The 25,399-nt window shown below is 38.6% G+C and overlaps 7 protein-coding genes across 7 annotated transcripts; all 7 read left to right on the top strand.

The window, feature by feature from the left end:
• The first annotated feature begins 2,423 nt into the window (after window positions 1-2,423).
• Window positions 2,424-3,383, top strand: LOC146258721 (gamma-crystallin M2-like). Its single transcript, XM_084672107.1, has 3 exons — window positions 2,424-2,573; window positions 2,686-2,928; window positions 3,081-3,383. The coding sequence occupies exons 1-3, from the start codon at window positions 2,547-2,549 to the stop codon at window positions 3,381-3,383; spliced, it is 573 nt and encodes a 190-aa protein (XP_084528233.1). The 5' UTR covers window positions 2,424-2,546.
• Window positions 3,384-5,161: 1,778 nt separating this feature from the next.
• On the top strand, window positions 5,162-6,551 carry LOC146258720 (gamma-crystallin M2-like). The gene is made up of 3 exons (XM_084672101.1): window positions 5,162-5,774; window positions 5,867-6,109; window positions 6,258-6,551. Exons 1-3 carry the CDS (start codon window positions 5,607-5,609, stop codon window positions 6,549-6,551), a joined length of 705 nt encoding a protein of 234 aa, XP_084528227.1. The 5' UTR covers window positions 5,162-5,606.
• A 2,896-nt stretch (window positions 6,552-9,447) lies between these two features.
• LOC146258719 (gamma-crystallin M2-like) lies at window positions 9,448-13,171 on the top strand. Its single transcript, XM_084672109.1, has 3 exons — window positions 9,448-10,025; window positions 10,125-10,367; window positions 10,548-13,171. Exons 1-3 carry the CDS (start codon window positions 9,999-10,001, stop codon window positions 10,839-10,841), a joined length of 564 nt encoding a protein of 187 aa, XP_084528235.1. The 5' UTR covers window positions 9,448-9,998; the 3' UTR covers window positions 10,842-13,171.
• Window positions 13,082-14,620, top strand: LOC146258718 (gamma-crystallin M2-like). The gene is made up of 2 exons (XM_084672102.1): window positions 13,082-13,411; window positions 13,563-14,620. Exons 1-2 carry the CDS (start codon window positions 13,082-13,084, stop codon window positions 13,854-13,856), a joined length of 624 nt encoding a protein of 207 aa, XP_084528228.1. The 3' UTR covers window positions 13,857-14,620.
• A 1,917-nt stretch (window positions 14,621-16,537) lies between these two features.
• Window positions 16,538-18,562, top strand: LOC146258717 (gamma-crystallin M2-like). The gene is made up of 2 exons (XM_084672110.1): window positions 16,538-18,098; window positions 18,251-18,562. The coding sequence occupies exons 1-2, from the start codon at window positions 17,844-17,846 to the stop codon at window positions 18,551-18,553; spliced, it is 558 nt and encodes a 185-aa protein (XP_084528236.1). The 5' UTR covers window positions 16,538-17,843; the 3' UTR covers window positions 18,554-18,562.
• Window positions 18,563-21,202: 2,640 nt separating this feature from the next.
• On the top strand, window positions 21,203-22,059 carry LOC146258716 (gamma-crystallin M2-like). The gene is made up of 3 exons (XM_084672115.1): window positions 21,203-21,229; window positions 21,360-21,602; window positions 21,757-22,059. Exons 1-3 carry the CDS (start codon window positions 21,203-21,205, stop codon window positions 22,057-22,059), a joined length of 573 nt encoding a protein of 190 aa, XP_084528241.1.
• Window positions 22,060-23,646: 1,587 nt separating this feature from the next.
• LOC146258715 (gamma-crystallin M2-like) lies at window positions 23,647-24,526 on the top strand. The gene is made up of 3 exons (XM_084672117.1): window positions 23,647-23,670; window positions 23,840-24,082; window positions 24,233-24,526. Exons 1-3 carry the CDS (start codon window positions 23,647-23,649, stop codon window positions 24,524-24,526), a joined length of 561 nt encoding a protein of 186 aa, XP_084528243.1.
• Window positions 24,527-25,399: the final 873 nt, after the last annotated feature.

Raw genomic sequence — 25,399 nt, 5'->3', positions numbered from 1 at the left:
GATTTGTGTAAACTTACACTGTCAATGTAATGTCATCCTGAACATCCTGAAATTTTGTGAATCTTTTAAGGATACAGTATGTTCTTCAACAACAGAAGTTGTTAATTATGAAAAGTATATGTTTTGCCTAGTTCAAGTTAACAATCGACCGACTGTGAGTGGTTCAACTCAGTACTCAGTCGACACAAAACTTGAACCATTATCAAATTACTTTGTAAGCGGACAACTCATCACTCCAACGTCAAGGAGACATGGATGCCATATTGGCAATACTGACTGAATGACATCCATACCTATTCATAAGAAGTTGAAACCTCCACGCCCAGATGCTGTATGTTGTTTCAGGAGGAAATATGCTTAATTGGTTCTTTCACAATATTTACACAAGGTTCCAGTTGGGGACATTATATAGCTACCTTTCGATATTGAGTTGAACAGCACTGAGGTATTCAATTAAGTTTAAAAACACAGAAAGTCTTAACTTGCACCCTACCAATACAATTTGATTGTAAAGGTCCGATACCCATACAGATATTAAGATACAAAAATAACCAATCACCAATTTTAAAAACCAACCTTAACAAACAGTTTCACAAAAAAAACATAAAAATTACACTTGGAAGACATTCCCTTGATTTTACTTAATATATTGGCTTTATCTGTACCCTCATACAGCACCTTGTTTGAGTTTGTCCAGTTTGGTCTCAAACTAGTGATGGTCGATTTGTGAAAGAAATCGTTAAATTTTTGCTCATATTTTTTATGACTTTGGAATCATGAATCACCGGATGGGTGTTTGATTGAATCATTTCTAGATTGTGTTTAGGTCGAGTAGCACATGCGTGGCGGCGAAAGATTGAATTGTGCCCAAAAATGGTGACTGACACGACCACACGGATCACTTGATCTTTATCATTCACAGCAATAGTGCCATGATCTGACACGTGAATAAAATAAATAGAACAAACTATTCAAATGGATCAAGAATGATATTAACACAAATCTTTAGTCTTTGAACAATACTGACAATGGAATGGATTGTTGCACTGCAAACATGAGCTTCAGGGAGAGGGTAGCTTGGTTTGGTGATTTATATAAAAATTCTGCAAGATTCTGACAACATATTCCCATAGAACCGTGTAGGCCTCTGTACATTTTTCCATCCATGGCAAAGGCGCCACTATGACTCGAACAGAAAGATCCTGAAATGTGTTCACGCTGAATTAAATTCTAAGGTCAGAGTCAGTAAAAAGAGTCGAAATTCCAATCCCTGCATTAAACAAGCATAGAATACAAGGTAAGATATAATACAATGTTTACAAAAAGGCGACACATTTTTTTTTTATATATATATATATAGTCTACTTGGGTGTTCGATTGTTAATGAGGGAAAAAACACCTTTACCTGATAAAGTTTTCAAATGGTCTTCTTAGTTGCTTAAGTCAGCAAAATTAGCTAAATAGAATGAACTAGATTGAAAGGGAGATTAGTTTGTACATTTTTCTACAATTATTTGGGGGTAAGTAGGCGCAATTCTGACTGTTTCTTACAACAACAACAAAATGATACACTGACACATATAGGCCTAGGTTACAGTATATGGATAGACTTAACCCAATACAGGTAGAGTTGTGAAGAACTAATTTAATTGTATGTGAAATATGTGGTCCCATGTTAACTGTATCCTAAATACAAAACATTTACATGTTAAAATATTTTACATTAATAGTGGCAGTCAGGTACTATGCTAGCATTACAAAATGAAGACTTGGTGTGAGGTCATAGTCACAATCTCACTAAAGTACCTATGGTAATACAATATTGAAAGTCCTTGTTTCAAATTAAAAGTTCTCTATCCCAGGCCTTGTTCCTCTGCTTTGACACCAATGAGGATTTGGTTGGCAAACTACGCTTGCCAGCTAACCATAACAGTCAATCAATCCAATTCAGTCATACTATTAATCGTAGGGCATTTGGGCTTACGACTAATGATATGGTCACTTTACATGACTCCAAAATAGTTTACTTGGTCAACTATGTCTTATTATCTCTCCTTGATGGCAGAGTCCACCTTCATTGTCTAATAGTTTAATTAACATCTCATTGTTGCTACTGTGGAGTGAGAAAGTTGGGTAGAAGAGTCAATAACTAAAACATTTGGCAAACACTGAAAACAAACAGATACAGTCATTGTTTATTTCAAATTAGATGGGAGATATATGGAGCTATCAGTTAAACCAAGAACCAGTATTTAGTCTGGTAAAATATATATTTTTTAGAAGGCCGGGAGTCCTATTTACTTTTGGCTGAATCAGCATTGTGATCATCAGCTCCACTGCACTGTTGTTCACATGGGTTTTTGACGGAGCCCATGACTTGTAATGTGTAGAAGCCTCAGTGCTATTTCTATAGATGGTTTGTATGGCATGTTGCTGGGTCACAGGGTTTACACAATGGAGCCTCTAACTGTCAGGTATAAAAGGAAGGCTTCAGCCAGGTAGGAACTCAGAACATTAACAGCAGCTCCAGCTACAACTGAGCAAACATGGCCGACATGAACATGATGGGCAAGGTAAGAATGAACAATGGTTAAATATGTGTGGGGGTATGGGTGTATATGCTGATATTTACTGCATCAATTTTTACATTTTCTCAACTTTTTCTCCTTGCAAATGTATTTTCAGATCACCTTTTACGAGGACAGGAACTTCATGGGACGTTCCTATGAGTGTATGAATGATTGTTCCGACATGTCCTCCTACATGTCCCGCTGCCACTCCTGCAGGGTGGAGAGAGGTTGCTTCATGGTCTACAACCGCACCAACTACATGGGTAACCAGTACTTCATGAGGAGGGGCGAGTACGCCGACTACATGAGCATGTTTAACTGGAGCGACTGCATCAGGTCCTGTCGTATGATCCCCATGGTAAGGACAACTATAAGTCAGCCTACATTTGTCTATCTAGCTTCTAACTTCCTCGTAACTTCCACAATTGATGGTTTAGATTATTTGGTTGTCTCTACTATTCTAGTGTAAAATGTTGGTCTCCCAATAAACTCTTCTCTGTCCAATAACAGCACAGAGGAAGCTACAGGATGAGGATCTACGAGAGGGAGAACTTCGGTGGCCAGATGCATGAGATGATGGACGACTGTGACAACATCATGGATCGTTACCGCATGAACAACTGCATGTCCTGCAACGTGATGGACGGCCACTGGCTGATGTACGAGCAGCCCAACTACAGAGGCAGAATGTGGTACATGAGGCCTGGCGAGTACAGGAACTTCAATCAGATGATGGGAGGCATGGGAGGCATGGGAGGCATGGGCAACATGAGGTTCATGAGCATGAGGCGCATCAATGACTCTTTCTACTAGACAGTATTTTTTTTATGTGCTGACATAAAGATCTCAATAAATGACTGAGAAAGAAACACTTTGCCTGTCAATATTTTGTACGGATATACTTGTGGGTAGATTTGGTTCTTCATTCAAAACCACTGATAAAACCATTTTCAATCCATAGAAAAGCTTTTTGCAAACTTTGCAATGTATAGTAACCACAGAAAAAGTCTTAAACGATTTAAAAATATCTTCTTCAACATCAGAAGTTTCTCATTATGAAATGTATATATTTTTCCGATATAGTTTAGGTTAACAATGCAACTTACTATGAAGGGTTTAACTGCGTCCTCAGTCAACATAAAGTGTGTGCCATGGAGGTGGTCACATAGCATTGTATGATGACAAATCAACACACCCAGTTAAGCGTCAAGGAGATATGGATGCAATATTGACGATACCGACTGAGTAACATCAATACCTATCCATAAGAAATTGAATCTCAACAGGATCTTCCATCAAATTTTGGGAGACATGGTCAGGATAATGTTTATGAGCATGCATCATTGGGTCCTACTTCACAATGTTTAGATAGTTGGCTGTTATAAAAACATTAAATCACTGATAAAAAAATAATATTTTAGTTTGAGTTCCAATACATGTTGATTTTGATACGACAGTAAACACAAAACCACTCATAGGCCATAGGCCACACATAGACAACTATTGAAATATAAAATCACAATAACTCAAAAGTAATTCAAGCTACCAATTTGTAGAGATGTTTTGTTCCAATATTTTTCACAACAACAAACACCTGTTGATTACACTCATGTATACAATGTATATTTTACAACAGCAAAACCTCATGATAATGACATAAATCGACTGTATATAAAAGTGGGCCAGTCCACAAATATAAGTACATTATAAATACTTGGTCCCTAATAAGTTAGATAATCAGAAGTCCAGTTAAATGTATCACATCATTTTGATGTGTTCATTGAAATATTAACACAGAATATATCATAGTAGTATGGGTTTGTCAAAGCACAACCTGTTTATGCCTGTGCACGTCTCTTCACAATAAGTTTCCACGTTAATTGTAAATGATAATTTTACTGGTTTTGAAGCACGGCTTTAGGCCTCGTTATAGGCATACTCCAGTTTTGTGCGTGTACGTGTACGTACGCAAAACGTACGCATGCAGTTGTTCACATAGCCTGTTCAACTGCGTTCTTTATGTCAACATATTTTGAAAGCTATGTCCACTAGGAGATAGGTCAGTGACAAAACATTTTGTGACTAAATACATTGACAAATACTTCAGATTATGTGCAACAGCAATAACCATGATGACATAAGAGCAGGTATTGGTAATGTAAGTCTTTATATCTAATTGCAAGCCAGCTCATACATTTACTCTTTCAAATTTACCGCCGTTGTGCAGGCTACTTCTACTTCTTCGCTGTTACCTATATGTATTTTATATCTTGCAGCACATAAGAGGATCTTTGGTGTACTGCCCTATAATTAGTTTCGGTATTGCACCTTGCGTATGCATAGCCTATATCTAAGAACCAGAGAAACGTTCAAACTGCGCACCAAACGAATGCTGGATATGTGCAGCAGCCATTCAGCATATGTGTACTTACAAATGCCTTCTGGTGAAAATTGTTTGTGTGGGATTTTTAGGAAAGCTAATTTGAGAGGTTCCTCAAACTCTCAAAATGATACAGGAACAGCCAAATATCATACACACGTCCTCTCTCCCTGTGATGACACAATGGTACCTCTAAACGGGCACGCTTCACATCATAAAGGTCAATGGTTTAAGCACAATAGGGGGGAAAAGAAACAGGATTTACCAACAATTACTGAAATGAACTGTTTTCTGAAGAATTGTCGGTCAATAGCAGGATTGATGCGTGAAACCATACATGAACATTAAAAAAAGAGTTTAACAAAAATTTAAAAAATGTTTTTTGTTACTCTTCCACCCAGTTATGCAATGTAGATGTTCTCACATTTGTTTTAAGAATTACGTGACATATACAGCAACCCATAGCAGCAAAAAACAAATTATCTTTGTGGACAAGTATCTGCGAAAACTATAGTAAAAGTCTGAGACTTTTGGCTAAATCACCATTGCTATTGCACAGAATTGCTTTGATCATTTGCACTGTTCTTGATTAATCTTTTGACCCGTACCCTTGAAATGTTAGAAGAGTGGTATTTCTATGGTTAGGTTTCTATGGCATGTTGCTGGGTCAAGGGGTTTACACAATGGACCCTCTGGCTGTCAGGTATAAAAAGGAAGGCTTCAGCCAGGTAGGAACTCAGAACATCACCAAGAGCAACAGCAGCAGTACCAGCAGCTCCAGCTACAACAGAGCAAAAATGACCGACATGAACATGATGGGCAAGGTAAGAATGAACAAAGGTTACAATACTGTATAATGTGTATCTATATTTAGACTTGTACTTTCAAATTTGACCAACTTTTCTTGTCTATTCAGATCACCTTCTACGAGGAGAAGAACTTCATGGGACGTTCCTATGAGTGTATGAACGACATGTCCGACATGTCCTCCTACATGTCCCGCTGCCACTCCTGCAGGGTGGAGAGAGGTTGCTTCATGGTCTACAACCGCACCAACTACATGGGTAACCAGTACTTCATGAGGAGGGGCGAGTACGCCGACTACATGAGCATGTTTAACTGGAGCGACTGCATCAGGTCCTGTCGTATGATCCCCATGGTAAGGATCTAGCTATATCTTATCTTATGGTTTTACGCTATAATTATACTTTTGTTATGGATAAAATCTAATGTTAAAGAAGTAAATCACACTGAAATGTCAACCAAATTATTGTTGTTTAACAAAACTCCTCTTTCTCGAATAACAGCACAGAGGAAGCTACAGGATGAGGATCTACGAGAGGGAGAACTTCGGTGGCCAGATGCATGAGATGATGGACGACTGTGACAACATCATGGATCGTTACCGCATGAACAACTGCATGTCCTGCAACGTGATGGAGGGCCACTGGCTGATGTATGAGCAGCCCAACTACAGAGGCAGAATGTGGTACATGAGGCCTGGCGAGTACAGGAACTTCCACCAGATGATGGGAGGCATGGGAGGCATGGGCAACATGAGGTTCATGAGCATGAGGCGCATCAACGACTCTTTCTACTAGACAATGTTTTAACTGTGCTTATATGAAGATCTCAATAAAGTGCTGAGAAACACTTTTGCCTGTAAATATTTTGTACAGAATTAACTTTTGGGTAGATTTGGTTCTTCATTCAAAACCACTTATTCAACCACATTCAATGCATAGAAAAGCTTTTTGCAAACTTTGCAATGTATAGTAACCACCGACAAAGTCTTGAAAGATATGTTCTGCAACATTAGAATTTGCTCATTATAAAATCTATATATTTTGCCAATATAGTTTAGGTTAACAATGCAACCTACTATGAATGGTTCAACTCCGTCCTCAGTCAACATAAAGTGTGTGCCATGGAGGTGGTCACATAGCATTGTATGACGACAAATCATCACACCCAGTTAAGTGTCAAGGAGATATGGATGCAATATTGACAATACTGACTGAGTAATATCACTACCTATTCATGAGAAATTTAATCTCCACAGGAACTTCCATCAGATGTGTGAAGACATGGTCAAGATGATGTTTATGAGCATGCATTTTGGGTCCTATTACATCACAATGTTTAGATACTTGGATGTTATGAAGACATATCAAATATATTTTTTTATATCAGTTCGAGTTTCAAGTTAATTTTGATACTACAGTAGACACAAACCCACTGATAGGCCATTGGCCACACACAGAAAGCTATTGTAATATACAATCACAGTTCCTCAAAAAAAATTCAAGCGACCTATTTGTGGAGATGTTTTGTTCCAGTACAACACCTGTTTATTACACTCATGTATACAAGGTCTATTCTACAACAGCAAAACCTCATAATGATGTCAAGAATTTAGGGTATATAAAAGTGGGCCCGTCCACAAATTTAAGTACGGAATAAGTACTTAGGCACTAATTGTTTAAGTTAGACAATCAGAAGTCCAGTTAAATGTATCACATCATTTTGATGTGTTCATTGAAGAATTAACACTGTATATATCGTAGTGAATATGGGTTTGTAAAAGCACTATCTGTTTATGCTTGTGCATGTCTTTTCACTATAAGTTTCAACGTTTCTTGGACATGGTAGTTTTAAAGGTTTTGAAGAAGCTTAAGGCCTCGTTATAAGCCTACTGCAGTTTTGTGCGTGTATGTATGCAAAACTTACTTGGCATGCACCAATATGGATGTTTTGGCCGATACAAATAACTGATAACTCTTTATGTTTGGAAGCCGATAACCGATACATGCCAATAAATACAAAGCCTGAGGCTGATTACAAAATCGAAAGGTAAACAAATACAGTGGACAACTGCTTTTATTAAAACATTAATTGCATAGAATATCTTGATCTTTCTTTTACCAAAATGATCAGATTTGTAAAATTTACCAAAAAATAAGTGGTTCAACGGGCGTACTAATCCATAATTTATCGGCTTTAATTTATTGACCACATTTTTTTATTGGACAAATAACTATAACACAAAAAATATGGCCGATTTGGCTGAAAGCAATATCGCCACCGATATATCGTGCATCCCTAAAACTTACACATGCAGTTGTTCACATACTCCACTGCGTTCTTCATGTCAACATATTTTTAAAGCTATGTCAACTTGTAGGCAGGTCAGCAACATAACATTTTGTCACTTAATACTTTGTCAACTAGCCTACATCAAAAATGGTACAACAACAAATTCATGGCGACATAGGAGAAGGTATTGTTAATGCATGCCTCTGTTGTGTTCTACTACTTCTGTGCTGTTTCCTGATTTTATCTCGCAGCCCGTCAGAAGATCTTTGGTATACTGCTCCATGCCTAGGCTGCTTCCCGCACGTATGCTGTGATCGTTTGGTGCGTACTTTATGCACGTCTCCCTGGACCTTAAATGCACGCATACGTATACCCCTATTTCATCCTTAAAACCAAAATATACTCCAGTTTTATATGTGTACGTATTAGGGCTGGGCGATATCTAAAATAAATTGATATCTCGATATTGTCAAAATGTTTACGATATTCAATATATATATTGATATGTTTGCATTTGCTTTAAGTTAGCAAACAACATTGGAAACATTAGAAACCATTATAAAACATCAAAAACAATTTAGATAGAACAGCTATTGTTACTAAGTACAAAATGTGTAGTGTAAATTTAAGCAGTAATTTTTTTTTTAAGACCCTCCCCCACCTCACGTCTCTGGGAATTCGCGAAAAGACGAAAAAGTTACCTAATATTGGACAATCGGCTTGTTCTTTGGAAAAGTATGCTGGAATTTGAAATATTCGATGTTCACGATATTTTCACATTTGAATTGTTGTCAAAATATTGTGATATTATCGCTAATATTCTATATATCGCCTAGCCCTAGTACGAATGCAGACACAAATGCTACATATGCAGCATTTTTCCAACAGACCATTGTATTCTTTATCTCAACATGGCAACAATGTAATCAGTGCATTGAGGGTAAACATTTCCTCAATTTTTATGTTGATGTGGGAGGGTGGAAATAAACACATGTCCACTAGGAGGCAGGTTGGTGACAAAACATTTTGTGACTAAATATGTTCACAAATACTTCAGATTATGTACAACAGCAATACTCACTTAGCACTTAAGAGGATTTTTGGTATACTGCCCCACCATTTTGGTGGTATTTCACCTTGCGTATGCATAGTCTATATCTAAGGGCTAGAGAGACGTTCAAACTGCGCACCAAACGAATGCTGGATATGTGCTGCAGCCATTCAGCATATGCGTACATACAAATGTTTCTGAAATTGTCAAAATGATACATGAACAGCCAAATATCACACACACACGTCCTCTCTCCCTGTGATGACACAATGGTACCTCTAAACGGGCACGCTTCACATCATAAAGGTCAACGGTTTAAGCACAATAGGGGGGAAAAGAAACAGGATTTAAGAGCAATTACTGAAATGAACTGTTTTCCAAAGAAATGTCGGTCTCACGATTGGGATTTATGTGTGAAGCCATATATGAACATTAAAATTTAGGTTTAACAAAAAACAAAATATGTGTGTTTAGTTGCTCTGCCATCCATTTATGCAATGGTGGTGTTCTCATATTTGTTTTAAGAAGTACATGACAAATACAGCAGCCCATAACAGACAATAAGCTGAAAAAATAAAGTGTCTTTGTGGAGAACTATCAAAGAAAACTATTGTAAAAGCCTGAAAAAGTCATATTGACCTTTGGCTAAATAAGCATTGCTGTCATTAGATCCACCGCACTGTTCTTGATAAATCTTTTGAGGGAGTCCTACCCTTGAAATGTTAGAAGAGTGGTATTTCAATGGCCGGGTTTCTATGGCATGTTGCTGGGTCAAGGGGTTTGTACAATGGGGCATTCGGCTGTCAGGTATAAAAAGGAAGGCTTCAGCCAGGTAGAAACTCAGAACATCATCAAGAGTAACAGCAGCAGGACCAGCAGCTCCAGCTACAATTGAGCAAAAATGGCCGACATGAACATGATGGGCAAGGTAAGAATGAACAAAGGTTACAATACTGTATAGACAGTACATGTATGTATAGTATAGTTAGATTTGTACTTACTCAACCAACTTTTCTTGTCTATTCAGATCACCTTCTACGAGGAGAGGAACTTCATGGGACGTTCATATGAGTGTATGAATGATTGTTCCGACATGTCCTCCTACATGTCCCGCTGCCACTCCTGCAGGGTGGAGAGAGGTTGCTTCATGGTCTACGACCGCACCAACTACATGGGTAACCAGTACTTCATGAGGAGGGGCGAGTACGCTGACTACATGAGTATGTTTGGCTGGAGCGACAGCATCAGGTCCTGTCGTATGATCCCCATGGTAAGGACAATAAGTCAACCTACATTTGTCTATATTTACATTTAGTGATTTATCAGACGCTATATAGCGTCTAACTTCATTGTAGCTTCAATAATCTACAATTTGAATCATATGGTTGCCTCCACAATTCCAGCCTAACATTTTTTGTGTCTCAATAACCTCTTCTCTGTCCAACAACAGTACAGAGGAAACTACAGGATGAGGATCTACGAGAGGGAGAACTTCAGTGGCCAGATGCATGAGATGATGGACGACTGTGACAACATCATGGATCGTTACCGTATGAACAACTGCATGTCCTGCAACGTGATGGACGGCCACTGGCTGATGTATGAGCAGCCCAACTACAGAGGCAGAATGTGGTACATGAGGCCTGGCGAGTACAGGAACTTCCACCAGATGATGGGAGGCATGGGAGGCATGGGCAACATGAGGTTCATGAGCATGAGGCGCATCAATGACTCTTTCTACTAAATAATGTTTAAACACTGAGCTTCTATGATTTCAATAAATTATTGATAAAAAATAAAAAACTGTTGTCTGAAAAGGTTGAGTTTGAGTTTTAAAAGTTGATTTTGGTTTTTGCACACCAAACCACTCATACCACCACCACAAGTAACTCACAAAAAAGTATTTTGCATCATACAATGTATTTTAACTAGGAGAAAAGTTCGAAACTTTAAGGGGCATGGCCTTCTATGATGGAAGTAGCGTTTGTGTACATTTTCAAAATAATCTCAAAAGGATTTCAGATAAAATCATCACATTGTTAAGTAAGAAAGCCAATGTTTTGCAATCAAGAGAGCTCTTAGGCAATGGTCTTATTTGGCAAATTAGCTAGCCAGCTAAACATTGCCACCCGACTACATTTGGAGTTGGTTGGGGTGGCAGGGGTGAAAGGTTATATAGGGGCTAAGTGGCTTTGTTTATCTAGCTACCTAGCTAGACTACAATTCAAAATACACGGTTAACAATGCTAGCCATACAACTATAATCGTTGACAGATGTTACCCACTTAATTTGATGGTTCTCACTTTTGAGAGTGGATGCGATGTGATGAGTGTAGCCACAAATCTGATCTTATTTTAGTGGGTGGTAGAATGCTAGAATGTGAATGTAATTGTTGAGCCCCTAAACTGTGTAATACTTTAACTAGGCCTATTATATTGCTTACAAATTGTTTTATTTTCTGACTAGTGACATAAACAAATACATAAGCCTACAGAGGTTTAACACTGATTAAGATTTGGAATTCTTGAAAGTCAAACACAAACCGTTGTATTGTTAAACACAATGAAATGCTGGTGAGGAATGTGCATTCACATTATAGATGCTGAACTTGAGTCCAAAAGCAAGTTGTATTTACTCAAACAATTTATAATTGGCTGTACAAGTACAGAATACCTGACCTTGGCTAATAGTTACATTTAGATGATAAGATTGTTTTGATGCGCAGTTCAGTAAAGTGTCAAATAGAATGTTATATAAATGAGTAACCATGTAAACACTTAGAAGCCTATCAGTCTTTTAAATTAATGGAAGTATTTATTTCTAAATTGTGTAAGTAATCACATGTATTTTTAAATACGGGTTATTACAAAAATTTGGTGAGTTAAGGGGGAGGGGGAAACTGTTCAGAGGGTAGTGAAAGTCAATATAGATCTGTGAAGCACTGTGACATAAAGGGATGGTAAAAAAAAAAAGGATACCAATAAAATGTGATTTTATCTGAGTTGATATTTAAATTCCTATGTAACTATGATGTCATTGCTACAGGTAATGCCTTATTGTTAAACAATGGTAATTATTAATATACAGCTTTGGTAACGTTTTAAGTTTCGATTTTTTTTCTCTTATTTTGTCAAAGATTTCCGGAATTCCATTGTCACTGAGATTGATAAAGAATCTATATTTTAAATCTGTTGAGAACAAAATGATAAACACATTCTTAAAGCTTCAATTTCTGCCTTCAGTCGCCTCAATATCAGCCTTGGCTCGCCCCCTTCATGTTTTCATATTAAAATGTTTACAATAGGCAGTAGTGCTGTAATTACATGGTTGGTAATGCCACTTTAAATGCAAAGTGATGGCCAAGTTTATTTTAACGAGTTTAGTCAAAGAGTACAAGGATTTATCTCTAATTTATAAAAAATATAATATAAATGTTCCAAAAACCCCATAGAATCAATACCATGATTATTACAGGATGTGTTAAACCATGTGAGGTTTTGAAAACAGTGTTAACTCAAGTTTTTGATATTTAGTTCTGTTTGCAAAAAAAAAGGGAAAAGGACATGGAAACACAGATCACAGAGTACAATAAGCTGGAAAAAGAATTTGGGACAAGTATCTTTGGAAAAAGATTTCTTATCTGAAAATCCTATTCACTTTTGGCTGACTCTGCATTGTGATCCTTTCCACTGTTCTTGACATAAGTCTTTTGAGTCCCTTGAAATGAGTAGAAACCTCAGTGACATTTCTATAGATGGTTTCTATGGCATGTTGCTGGGTCAAGGGCTTTGTACAAAGGGGCCTCTGACTGTCAGGTATATAAAGGAAGGCTTCAGCCAGGTAGGAACTCAGAACATCACCAAGAGCAACAGCAGCAGCTCCAGCTACAACTGAGCCAAAATGACCGACATGAACATGATGGGCAAGGTAGGAACAATCGAAGGATACATATTGTATGAATATACAGTATATTTAAAAGACATATGTACATGTATATATATATATGTATTTCTTCTACTCTACTACATTTATCCATTTTCATAACTTTTCTTCCTTACACGTTTATTCAGATCACCTTCTACGAGGAGAGGAACTTCATGGGACGTTCCTATGAGTGTATGAACGATTGTTCCGACATGTCCTCATACATGTCCCGCTGCCACTCCTGCAGGGTGGAGAGAGGTTGCTTCATGGTCTACGACCGCACCAACTACATGGGTAACCAGTACTTCATGAGGAGGGGCGAGTACGCCGACTACATGAGCATGTTTGGCTGGAGCGACAGCATCAGGTCATGTCGTATGATCCCCATGGTGAGGACAACTATTAGTCCGCCTACATTTGTCTATATGGCGTCCAACTTCATTGTAGCTTCCATTCCACAATTTAAATTACATGGTTGCCTCCACAATTCCAGCATAACATTTTTAGTGTCTCAATAACCTCTTCTCTGTTCAATAACAGCACAGAGGAAGCTACAGGATGAGGATCTACGAGAGGGAGAACTTCGGTGGCCAGATGCATGAGATGATGGACGACTGTGACAACATCATGGATCGTTACCGCATGAACAACTGCATGTCCTGCAACGTGATGGACGGCCACTGGCTGATGTATGAGCAGCCCAACTACAGAGGCAGAATGTGGTACATGAGGCCTGGCGAGTACAGGAACTTCCACCAGATGATGGGAGGCATGGGAGGCATGGGCAACATGAGGTTCATGAGCATGAGGCGCATCAACGACTCTTTCTACTAGATAATGTTTAAATTCTGTGCTGATATGAAGATCTCAATAAATTATTGATAAAAAAAATGTTTTTCTGAAAATATGTTTTTACTGTACACAAAAAACACTGATTCTACCACTCCCCTCCAGAAGAAGGCTGCATTCCATCAGGACTAAAACCTCACACCACAACAACAGTTTCTTTCCATCTGTCACTGGCCTCTTCAACAAGGCCAAGGGTTCATTAAACCACAGACTTTAAACCATCGCCATATATTGCACCCTTGCCATTTCATATTTGCACTAAGCATGTATTTTATATATAGTACATTATAGCTATTTTATACTTTATATTTATTTTATTCTACATACCTGTCCCCTTAGTATTAGTTAGTATTAGTTCATTAGACTTGCACATTTGTATAGTATGGTTAGACTTGTTTAAACTTAAACCACTTATCTAAGATTTACTCCTATATGTTGAATGTATGCACCCTCCTGCCAAAGTCAATTCCTGTCTGTGTAAACTTTCATGGCGATTAAAACCCTTTCTGATTCTGATTCTGACAACAGACATAAAGGCATTGTGTATAATTTTTTTATGAAAAGTCACTAGATTAAGTTATTCTCCTAATGACATTGTCTCCTATGATCAAATGATACTTTTGGTTGTGAAATGTAAATCACAATTTCTAAAAAGCCTTTTAAAATGTAAATGACTTCATACAATCAGCATTCATTAGCAGAACACCTGTTATCACCACCAGTGGTACTCTGGTGGAACTGCAACCATATTCGGTACAATGGGGCTTACTAATAGCATTTTCTCAGATTCGATCGTTCTTAAGGATTTAAGAAGGCTCTTAAGAAGGGTTCGGGTAACTAATGTTACTAGAAGGAGTGCTAAGATAGGAGTGTTTCCCAGACACGTTCTTAACTGCCTTCTTAAGATCCCGCCAAAGACGCCTCTTAAGAAGCTCTTAGTGGGAGCTGTCCACCGCCGTGGTGTTGAAACTAAATCAATCGATGCCAGGAAAATGTGTGATTCGTGCCCTGATAAAGTGGTGGGTAATCGCGTAATCATAATACATATTGGGGGGACACATCCCCCCCACTATTCAAATCTGGTCAAAATGTCCCCCCCAATATATTGATATAAAAATATAAATGTGCTACGCTACGACAGGCAACCACGCACGCTGTCCGAAATTATCATAAAAAATGTAATTCGTACCCCCCAATGTTGACTCCATGGCTACGGCCTTGAGCCCTATACATGATAGTTGATGTGTGATGGTAGTGGTAGTGGGTTTATTGTTGGGAGTAGTGGATTGGGATCAGTGTGCCATCCATGACACCGACTACCCGGGGGATCCCAGCCATGGCATGAAATCCACTGTGGACCTGGCGGACCTCGTCCCGTGTGGTGGGCATTTGGATGTGTCCGGGCATGGCGCAGGATGTCACGGCCGCCACACCCCGTGAAACCGATGCCTTGCTGAGGATGGTGCCGTCCCCCACCACATCCAGGAAGCTCCCCACTGCGTAAAAACGTAACAAGGCCAGGAGCTGCACATCCGGGTTGAGGGCAAAATTGCAGCGGGTTGCCCTCCGGATGTGTGGGGACTCTAACGTGACGAGGCGTTGGATCTCCATACAGGGAAGCCGGTACTTGGACTGCCCGGTCCGACAGCACATTCAGTGGGGAGAAGTGCTGACGCACATAGGCATTTATAAACTATCTGGCTTCGCGCACGGCGACGCTATTGATTAGCAGCGAGAATATGCTGTATTGCAGCAATGGTGTCTCACTCGCGTGGACTTCAGCAACGCCTTTATATATAGACTGAGGTGGAGCCTCGATCTCTTGATGAGGTTCCAGCCGAGTTCAATTACACCTGTCAGTTTCCCTGATTTCTGTGAAATACCACAGGGTTGTTGATGTTTTTATATCTAATGTCAACTCATGCAGATGCCGAATGTTTGTGAAAACGTAATGAGTGATAGTAATGATGATTCATTTTATTTATGTAGCTACAGGAAAACATGAGCAATTATTTATTTTTATATCGTTATTTTTCTTATTATGCTATTATTTTTCTTGCGTCAGTGTTCTGCAGCTTTGGGCGCACATTTATCATCACGCATGGTTTTAGTATTCCTTTGAGTGTCAGTTGTACCTTTCCCTGACACGGCTGCAGTGAGCGTTTGGTCGCTAAGAAGGTTGTTAAGAGCGGGTCAGGCTGATCTTACATTTCCTTCTTAGTGAAAGATCTTATAAGCTAAGAACGACTCTGGGAAACACGTCTTTCTTTCACAGCGCTCTTAAGAGCGCTCCTAAGAAGGTTTCAGCGCTTAAGAGCTTTTTAAGGAATCTGGGAAACGCGTCCAGGGAGTGGACCTTGTAGACGGCTCTGGTCAAACTAAACAATATAAGTGTGCATCAAATTTTTTTTTTGCCAAAGATGGTTTCTCTTATTTTCTCATTTTACTTAACACGCTAATGTCTGTTCAAGTGGCTAGCAGGGGTGTCGAATCCTGGTCCTCGAGGGCCGCTGTGCTGCATGTTTTAGATGTTTCCATACTTCAACACACCTGATTCAATTAAATGGGTTGTTATAACGACCAGTCATTGGAAGCAGATGAGTTAGATCAGGGAAACATCTAAAACATGCAGGACAGCGGCCCTCAAGGACCAGGATTCGATTCCCCGGGGCTATTGTGTGCTCGCAATTGGGAGGGGCAAGTGTATGGGTGGCACCTCGATACCGCGGTTCCACCACTCGATCACTGCTGCACAGACTCTGGCTCCGAATGACGTCAACAGCGCAAGATGGCAGCAACCGTATCCGCGATATGTTGGCTTCATTTTCGTACAATGGGAGGAAGCGGAGACACTTCGTCTATTTCTTTACAGTCTATGCTCAAGACCAAGGGAAGGTTGAGTCATCTCAATCAGAAACTGGAACATAATTATTCCACGTGTTGAACTTTTGTTATAGGAATTGTGATAATTGTACATAAATCTTAGCCTTTTATTGTTGAAGAACAGGAAGTTCGCAGCTAAGAGGGACACAGACGAACAAACTTTGTATTTTTATGCAATAAAGTCAAACAAGTTCAGTTGTTTTTATTTCTGAAGTCTTTCTCAACATATGACGTGTTGAACAGTCACATTTATGGACATAAACCCTTGGTTAAAAGTATTTAAGTAATTTCTCGATAGAGATCTGTGTATTCTGAGATTATCTTTGTTGTGTGTTTGTATATATTATTTAATTAATCTATATATTAATATACAATTTAGTAAAATTAAACCTATGCATTATAAAAGCTGAGGTTGTTGAGTCGGAGAGTAGTAGCTGCGCTAAATTAACCAGTAATTAACTAGGCAATTAAGATTTTACACAAACTGAAAGCTGTGTTGAATGTAATCATCGCAAAATGAGTTGAAAGTTGTATGGAGTGTTTTGAGTAAAAACAAAGGCCAGGATTTCTTCTAGTCCTACATTCAACTATTCATACAGTCAGAAGCATGGGAGTCTTTAGACCTATTGACTTTTAGCACAATTAGCTTTGTGGTCACCAGCTCTATTGCACTGTTCTTGAAATAAGCCTTTTGAGAGTGAATGTCCCTTGAAATGTGTACAAACCTCAGTGGTATTTCTATAGCATGGTTTCTATGCCATGTTGCTGGGTCAATGGGTTTGTACAATGGAGCCTCTGGCTGTCAGGTATAAAAAGGAAGGCTTCACCCAGGTAGGAACTCAGAACATCACCAAGAGCAACAGCAGCAGTACTAGCAGCTCCAGCTACAACTGAGCCAAAATGGCCAACATGAATATGATGGGCAAGGTAAAAACGGTCAAAGATGTTTGGCATATATTTAGACTTAACTACAGTTTTCCAACTTCTGAAGTTAACTCATTCTCAAAATAAAAATGCTCACATTTATTTCAATGTTTGAAAGATGGACAGAGTTACATTTTCGTATTTACTCAATTTTCTTCATAAAAAATGTCTATTCAGATCACCTTCTACGAGGACAGGAACTTCATGGGACGTTCCTATGAGTGTATGAACGACATGTCCGACATGTCCTCCTACATGTCCCGCTGCCACTCCTGCAGGGTGGAGAGAGGTTGCTTCATGGTCTACGACCGCACCAACTACATGGGTAACCAGTACTTCATGAGGAGGGGCGAGTACGCCGACTACATGAGCATGTTTAACTGGAGCGACTGCATCAGGTCCTGTCGTATGATCCCCATGGTAAGGACAACTATTAGTCAGCCTGCATTTGTCTATCTAGCTTCTAACTTCCTCGTAACTTCCACAATTGATGGTTTTGATAATTTGGTTGTCTCTACCATTCTAGTGTAAAATGTTTGTCTAACAAAAAACTCTTCACTGTCCAATAACAGCACAGAGGAAGCTACAGGATGAGGATCTACGAGAGGGAGAACTTCGGTGGCCAGATGCATGAGATGATGGACGACTGTGACAACATCATGGATCGTTACCGCATGAACAACTGCATGTCCTGCAACGTGATGGACGGCCACTGGCTGATGTATGAGCAGCCCAACTACAGAGGCAGAATGTGTTACATGAGGCCTGGCGAGTACAGGAACTTCCACCAGATGATGGGAGGCATGGGAGGCATGGGAGGCATGGGCAACATGAGGTTCATGAGCATGAGGCGCATCATGGACTCCTTCTACTAGACAATGTATTAACTGTGCTGATATGATCTAAATGCAGCTTTGATTCAAAATAAAACTTTAATTTGTAAATATTTTGCTTGAATTCATCACTTGAGGTAACTTGGCTGCTACACAAAACATTGATACATTAAGTCCAGACCAGTGTGGATAATTATTAAAAATATATAATTCAACTGCCAAACTTGTGTTGTCCAGTATAAGAACAATGCCTTAGAAGCATCTTAAAAGCGATGTACGGTACTTACTTAAAGTTTTTGGTTTACCAATGCAATCTAATGTATCTGGTTAAACATAAACAAAAGTAATTCAAGATGTCCAAGTAAAGTTGTAAGTCCAGTAGAGTTTGAAACAATGCTAAGGGCAGTGCCAACCATATAAAATTATTTAAAAAATGTATGGTAATAAAATATGTTAACTGAATAATTTTCCCACCTACAGTACATTAATGTGATATTTATGTAGTTTCAGAGGAGCTATTCTTGTCGTTTTATTGCCCTAGCTTTGACAGAGGTTCCAGATAGTGACATCACATTGTTAAGCCGGGAATTGAAACTAGACAGTGTCAAAAGATCAACAGGTGTTGTCTATAGATAACTTAAATATGTGAGAACTTTCCTTGCCCTCCCTTACTCATTGGTGAAGTACCTTGAATGTGAGTTGTGTAACTCCATGTTAGGTGAACAGAGTCACTGGTTTTAAACTGGCAATTCATCATTAATAACAATTAGTTGATGATCTTGTTGATCAAGATTTTACTCAAAAATGCTTTGTATTTTTGCTGACAGCAAATACATGATAAAGTTAAAGGCAATTTGTTGAAACATCTAGATTCTGTGATATACCATTTAAGTTTCCCCATGAAGCTCTTAAATCTGCATGTACTGTATGATGCTTTCAGAATAACAAACAAATACTCAGAATGTGGTATATAACTTTCTGTGTGGAGATGGTATGAAGATTTGAAAATAAATCTTAAAGTATTGAATACTATTTTGTCATCAAAACAGGTGTTCATCAACAAACACTTGACAGAATGATAGGGCACTCTCCATGATAATTTAAAGTACATCGTGATTATTTGATTGGTAATTTGTAAAACATGTTGGTAACAATTCACATGATATTAACTTCCACACGACCTCATAAAAAAACCATAGTAACAGCCTTGTCGTTACATCAGAACTGTTACATAGTTGCACTTCATCACAGAAGCATAAGTTAAACACAAGTGAAATTTGGTGAAGGGGGTGGTTGGGTTTTTCAAGGGGTAAGTTGATGTGAACCTTGATCTTGCTTTGGTAACACATCCATTTACCCCTTACACCCCTCTCCCCCACTCTACCTTCTTACACTTTTGTAATAAGATATTCTGCAAACACTTAATACCATTTAATTACATGGCAATTACGATAAATACAAAAATTCTACTATAGTTATTGCTTTGTGGTTACATGATAGTTCATGTTACCTAATGTACAATGTTGCCCAATTTTTGATTCATGTGTTCACTGTACCTTCAGTTTACATTAATTACTATATAATTATACCTACAGTAATGACAATGTTTTTACATGGGAACCAATATGTAACCACATGGTATAACAATTTAACAGCATGAGGTATTACGAAAGTAAATCAAATCAAATGTATTTTTACAGCCCTTTTTACACGCAAGCATGTCACAGAGGGCTTCACATACGCCTATAGAACTGCCCCTCAACCAACTCAAACTCTCAAGGATAGTAACAACTGAATTAAACATACAGTCAACTGCATTAGACAGCGACCTGAATTGATGAATCGAAAACAAAACATCATTGCATGACAACAAAACATTGTTGCAAGACATACCCCTGAAATGGCAAGTATAACAGTTAAGTTGTAATACTGACAATAACATACAACAAATACATTTACAGGGGCAGGCAGTCTGTGCTACTAGATTGGAGATAGACTAATTGATGATGATGTTGTCATACAGTCACGAGTTGCAAATCTGGTAATATTATGTTACAAGTTATTGTTTAAAATTAAATGTCCTCAGTCCCAAACTGATTTGTTCCTCTAGTCAACACTAAGCATATGCCTGACACCTGTTGGCTGTGAAGTGCCATTAATTTGCTTTAGTACTCCATATTTTGTAATTCTGATTGTCATAGAAGTTTAGATTACTAGACAGGTCTCCTTATTTAAGCTTGATTTTTAACCATTCAACCATCTAACCATTGGGTACACTTTTTACCACTAATCCAAAATTAGGGTTAGTAGTAATAAGTAAATAGTGTGTCATATAGAGCTAGCAGTTAAAACAAAAGACAGAAATTCTTCTGGTAAAGTACTACATTTTACAATTCACACTGAGTCACAGCGCATTTTTTGTTGTTCAACCCATTGACTGTTGCCACAATCCGTTTTGTGCTCACCAGCTCCATTCTTGATGAATGTCTTTTGAGGGAGCTCATCCCTGGAAATGTGTACAAAATGCAGCACTCTATAGATTTCTATGGCATATTGCTGGGTCAAGGGGTTTGTACAATGGGGCCTCTGGCTGTCAGGTATAAAAAGGAAGGCTTCAGCCAGGTAGGAACTCAGAACATCACCAAGAGCAACAGCAGCAGTACCAGCAGCTCCAGCTACAACTGAGCAAAAATGGCCGACATGAACATGATGGGCAAGGTAACAATGAAAACATTCTACTATAGTTTTAACACAAATACAGCCTTATTAAGATGTGTTTGGACATAGGACTGTTGTAGTCTCATAAAAAAAAAATCCTCGAGTTCTTTCTTTCCGGATTGCTTTTCAGATCACCTTCTACGAGGACAGGAACTTCATGGGACGCTCCTATGAGTGTATGAATGATTGTTCCGACATGTCCTCCTACATGTCCCGCTGCCACTCCTGCAGGGTGGAGAGAGGTTGCTTCATGGTCTACAACCGCACCAACTACATGGGTAATCAGTACTTCATGAGGAGGGGCGAGTACGCCGACTACATGAGCATGTTTAACTGGAGCGACTGCATCAGGTCCTGTCGTATGATCCCCATGGTAAGGACAACTATTACCATTGCTTGAATCTATGAATCTGTATTTTCAGCTTCCACCAGTCTGAGTTACGGTTTAATATCTCTGTCATCTGTGGCCCTGAATATTCTTGAAGGTCAAGGTCTCAACTTTCAGTAACCTTTCTGTTCAATAACAGCACAGAGGAAACTACAGGATGAGGATCTACGAGAGGGAGAACTTCGGTGGCCAGATGCATGAGATGATGGACGACTGTGACAACATCATGGATCGTTACCGTATGAACAACTGCATGTCCTGCAACGTGATGGACGGCCACTGGCTGATGTATGAGCAGCCCAACTACAGAGGCAGAATGTGGTACATGAGGCCTGGCGAGTACAGGAACTTCAATCAGATGATGGGAGGCATGGGAGGCATGGGAGGCATGGGCAACATGAGGTTCATGAGCATGAGGCGCATTATGGACTCCTTCTACTAGACAATGTTTCGAAACTGTAACATTAAGATCTCAATAAAGCCTGTGTAAATATATTGCATATCTCCTGCAAAGTGCGTGTTTTTAATTGAACATGAGTGGTTTTAGTACTTTACACAACAATGTCTACTATCACTAAGTAATAGGCAATACACAGAGCAAAATTACGCTTATTTTTCAATACAATCACTAACTGAATAGTCTGAAGTTATTTGTAAATAACCAGAACATAAACAAGAAAACAGGAAAATGTTAAACTGCAAAAAAATGTAAAAATATTGTACTCAACATTTATTTTAATATATGTTTACTTTAAAGTGATTCGTAGCAGTTGTTCTGACTACCAATGGGTTATTAAAAGGCACATTGTTGATTGCTAAAGCTGGTTAGTCGAGTATCCTTTGCAAGAATACTCTAACATACAATTTCTATGAGTTTGTATGTATACAACAGATTGAGATGGAACATTATGAAAATGAAATGCTAAATGTTTGTGGGGATTTATGGTATATGTGAAAAACCTAAAAAGAAAGAAAATTTAAAAAAACACCACAGCGCTTACTTAACGAGACACAAACAAGGCCACCACCATGTCTTCAATTATAAGACTAGGGTTCCAAAATTCCATAATACAGATGTTTATTGATTACAGTCAGAAGAAAATCACTGACCATCATATGTATACAAATCTTGAGAACCGGTAATTACTTAACTTGGGAATTAAGAAAATCTGGATTTCAGTAAATTGTACCAAATAAATTCAAGGTTTTAAACTTAACTTTAATATTCTCTCTCATTTACTAGATTCGAGACATAGTCATTTGCAATGTATCTAAATTGAAGTTACATAGGTGCTGCTTCTGTATGTATTTATACTGTATAACAATTTAAATGGCTTACAACAGGCCATAAAAAAACAAGGTTGGTATAAGAGTGGGGAGCACTGCCCCTCTATAAAACAAGTGTTTCTACATTACATCAACAATCTCAAGTAATTATAATATTGATACATCTGATTTAAGTATGTCATTAAACACAAATAAACAAAGAAATGTCCCATATCCAGTTACTGATATGAGTTGCGGGTGTGGTAGGTTTTAGTGCATTTTCTTCATTTCAAATCTCTATGTTGTATAATTCAGTTGCCATTGGTATTGATTACTAACTAGGAAGGTCTTATTATTTGGTTTGGGTACTCTCTAATACTTCTTCAGTTTATACTCATCTTTAACCTTAAACTTTCACATACATTGTTAGAAATTAGCAATACTAAAGTTGTAAAATTGCAACTGTAAAATTGCAAGAATTTTCATTCAACCCATTGATTGTTGCCACAAAATGGGTTGTAGTGTAATGTCCCTAGCGTCATTTCAATGTTTTTGACACAGGTCATTTAACACTCGTCCTTGGAAAAGAGTACAAACCTCAGCACTCTATAGGTTTCCATGGCATGTTGCTGAATCAGGTATTTGACCAGTGGGGCCTCTGACTGTCAGGTATAAATAGAAAGGCTTTAGCCAGGTAGGAACTCAGAACATCACCAAGAGCAACAGCAGCAGTACTAGCAGCTCCAGCTACAACTGAGCCAAAATGACTAATATGAACATGGGCAAGGTAAGAATGCCTTCTACAGTATATGTAGCCTATGAATGTGTACTGCATGTATTCACTGTAGAAGCAAACTCATTCTCAGAACACAAGCATAACCTCACTGTTTTATCAATGTTAGAAGGGCTGCAAGGGTCTCATTTAATGAAAATGTTCGTGATTAAAATGATTTCAGATGATCTTCTACGAGGACAGGAACTTCATGGGACGTTCCTATGAGTGTATGAACGACATGTCCGACATATCCTCCTACATGTCCCGCTGCCACTCCTGCAGGGTGGAGAGAGGTTGCTTCATGGTCTATGACCGCACCAACTACATGGGTAACCAGTACTTCATGAGGAGGGGCGAGTACCCCGACTACATGAGCATGTTTGGCTGGAGCGACAGCATCAGGTCCTGTCGTATGATCCCCATGGTAAGGACAACTATTACCATTGCTTGAATCTATCTGTATTTTCAGCTTCCACCAGTCTTAGTTACGGTTTAATATCTCTGTCATCTGTGGCCCTGAAAACTCTTGAAAGTCAAGGTCTCATCTTTTAGTAACCTTTCCGTTCAATTACAGCACAGAGGAAACTACAGGATGAGGATCTATGAGAGGGACAACTTCGGTGGCCAGATGCATGAGATGATGGACGACTGTGACAACATCATGGATCGTTACCGCATGAACAACTGCATGTCCTGCAATGTGATGGAGGGCCACTGGCTGATGTACGAGCAGCCCAACTACGGAGGCAGAATGTGTTACATGAGGCCTGGCGAGTACAGGAACTTCCACCAGATGATGGGAGGCATGGGAGGCATGGGCAACATGAGGTTCATGAGTATGAGGCGCATCAACGACTCTTTCTACTAGACATTGTTTAAATTCTGTGCTGATATGAAGATCTCAATAAATTATTGATAAAAAACAAAATTTTCGGAAAATATTTAATAGATGTTTCTACTGTACACAAAAATCACTGATACCTCCACTGACAATAGACATATACGCATCGTGTACAATTTTTCTTATGAAAAGTAACTAGATTAAGTTCTTCTCCTAATGACATTGTCTCCTATGATGAAAATTGTACTGACTATAATAGCTCAAAAATGCATTAACCAAAAAAAACTTTTTCCTGAAAGTGTTTTCCTCAAACTTCCATGATTACCAATCAAAGCTACATACAGTAGTATGGTCAAACTAACAGTTATCTTGGGTGGTGTTCATTTTGGTTTGTGAGATAGAGAAAAAGATCCACTCTAAATTAAAGAGTGGATATCTTACTGGACGTATTACTGGTAAGTGACACAGTAACATCTGTAAAAACAATCATTATAAAAATCATAGAAATGACTGGGGATTAAGATACTAATAAAGCTGAACCAAGGCTGTAGCCATGGAATCAACATTGGGGGGGACCATTTTTTTGTTTGTTGATAATTTCGGATAGCGTGCGTGGTTGCCTGTTGTAGCGTAGCACATTTATATTTTTATTTTTATATGAATATGTTGGGGGGGACATTTTGACCAGATGTGAATATTGAGGAGGATGTGTCCCCCCCAATATATATTATGATTACGGCCTTGAGTTGAACAGCATAGGAAAACATAGCATACCAGGGGAATAGCAGGGCAAGTTGTGAACATTTTACTCATACTACTAAGATGCCATTTGCATAGTATTCCTCATTACTGAAAACATTTTTCCCTAAAATATACAATACACTAACTATGTAAGAAACA

Source organism: Hypomesus nipponensis, chromosome 14 (genome assembly GCF_054491055.1).
Source record: "Hypomesus nipponensis isolate SF chromosome 14, ASM5449105v1, whole genome shotgun sequence".
Lineage (NCBI taxonomy): Eukaryota > Metazoa > Chordata > Actinopteri > Osmeriformes > Osmeridae > Hypomesus > Hypomesus nipponensis.
The sequence above is the reverse complement of the archived record's forward strand: the minus strand, read 5'-3'. Positions and strand labels throughout refer to the sequence as shown.

What these genes read in the sequence shown, in the direction of transcription:
- LOC146258721 (XM_084672107.1), top strand. Translation starts at nt 2,547, where the DNA reads ATGGCCGACATGAACATGATGGGCAAG. An exon ending in ACATGAACATGATGGGCAAG is followed by an intron (nt 2,574 to 2,685) that starts GTAAGAATGAAC and finishes ATGTATTTTCAG; the next exon opens with ATCACCTTTTACGAGGACAG. An exon ending in CCTGTCGTATGATCCCCATG is followed by an intron (nt 2,929 to 3,080) that starts GTAAGGACAACT and finishes GTCCAATAACAG; the next exon opens with CACAGAGGAAGCTACAGGAT.
- LOC146258720 (XM_084672101.1), top strand. Translation starts at nt 5,607, where the DNA reads ATGTTGCTGGGTCAAGGGGTTTACACAATGGACCCTCTGGCTGTCAGG. An exon ending in ACATGAACATGATGGGCAAG is followed by an intron (nt 5,775 to 5,866) that starts GTAAGAATGAAC and finishes TTGTCTATTCAG; the next exon opens with ATCACCTTCTACGAGGAGAA. An exon ending in CCTGTCGTATGATCCCCATG is followed by an intron (nt 6,110 to 6,257) that starts GTAAGGATCTAG and finishes CTCGAATAACAG; the next exon opens with CACAGAGGAAGCTACAGGAT.
- LOC146258719 (XM_084672109.1), top strand. Translation starts at nt 9,999, where the DNA reads ATGGCCGACATGAACATGATGGGCAAG. An exon ending in ACATGAACATGATGGGCAAG is followed by an intron (nt 10,026 to 10,124) that starts GTAAGAATGAAC and finishes TTGTCTATTCAG; the next exon opens with ATCACCTTCTACGAGGAGAG. An exon ending in CCTGTCGTATGATCCCCATG is followed by an intron (nt 10,368 to 10,547) that starts GTAAGGACAATA and finishes GTCCAACAACAG; the next exon opens with TACAGAGGAAACTACAGGAT.
- LOC146258718 (XM_084672102.1), top strand. Translation starts at nt 13,082, where the DNA reads ATGTACATGTATATATATATATGTATTTCTTCTACTCTACTACATTTA. An exon ending in CATGTCGTATGATCCCCATG is followed by an intron (nt 13,412 to 13,562) that starts GTGAGGACAACT and finishes GTTCAATAACAG; the next exon opens with CACAGAGGAAGCTACAGGAT.
- LOC146258717 (XM_084672110.1), top strand. Translation starts at nt 17,844, where the DNA reads ATGTCTATTCAGATCACCTTCTACGAGGACAGGAACTTCATGGGACGT. An exon ending in CCTGTCGTATGATCCCCATG is followed by an intron (nt 18,099 to 18,250) that starts GTAAGGACAACT and finishes GTCCAATAACAG; the next exon opens with CACAGAGGAAGCTACAGGAT.
- LOC146258716 (XM_084672115.1), top strand. Translation starts at nt 21,203, where the DNA reads ATGGCCGACATGAACATGATGGGCAAG. An exon ending in ACATGAACATGATGGGCAAG is followed by an intron (nt 21,230 to 21,359) that starts GTAACAATGAAA and finishes ATTGCTTTTCAG; the next exon opens with ATCACCTTCTACGAGGACAG. An exon ending in CCTGTCGTATGATCCCCATG is followed by an intron (nt 21,603 to 21,756) that starts GTAAGGACAACT and finishes GTTCAATAACAG; the next exon opens with CACAGAGGAAACTACAGGAT.
- LOC146258715 (XM_084672117.1), top strand. Translation starts at nt 23,647, where the DNA reads ATGACTAATATGAACATGGGCAAG. An exon ending in CTAATATGAACATGGGCAAG is followed by an intron (nt 23,671 to 23,839) that starts GTAAGAATGCCT and finishes AAATGATTTCAG; the next exon opens with ATGATCTTCTACGAGGACAG. An exon ending in CCTGTCGTATGATCCCCATG is followed by an intron (nt 24,083 to 24,232) that starts GTAAGGACAACT and finishes GTTCAATTACAG; the next exon opens with CACAGAGGAAACTACAGGAT.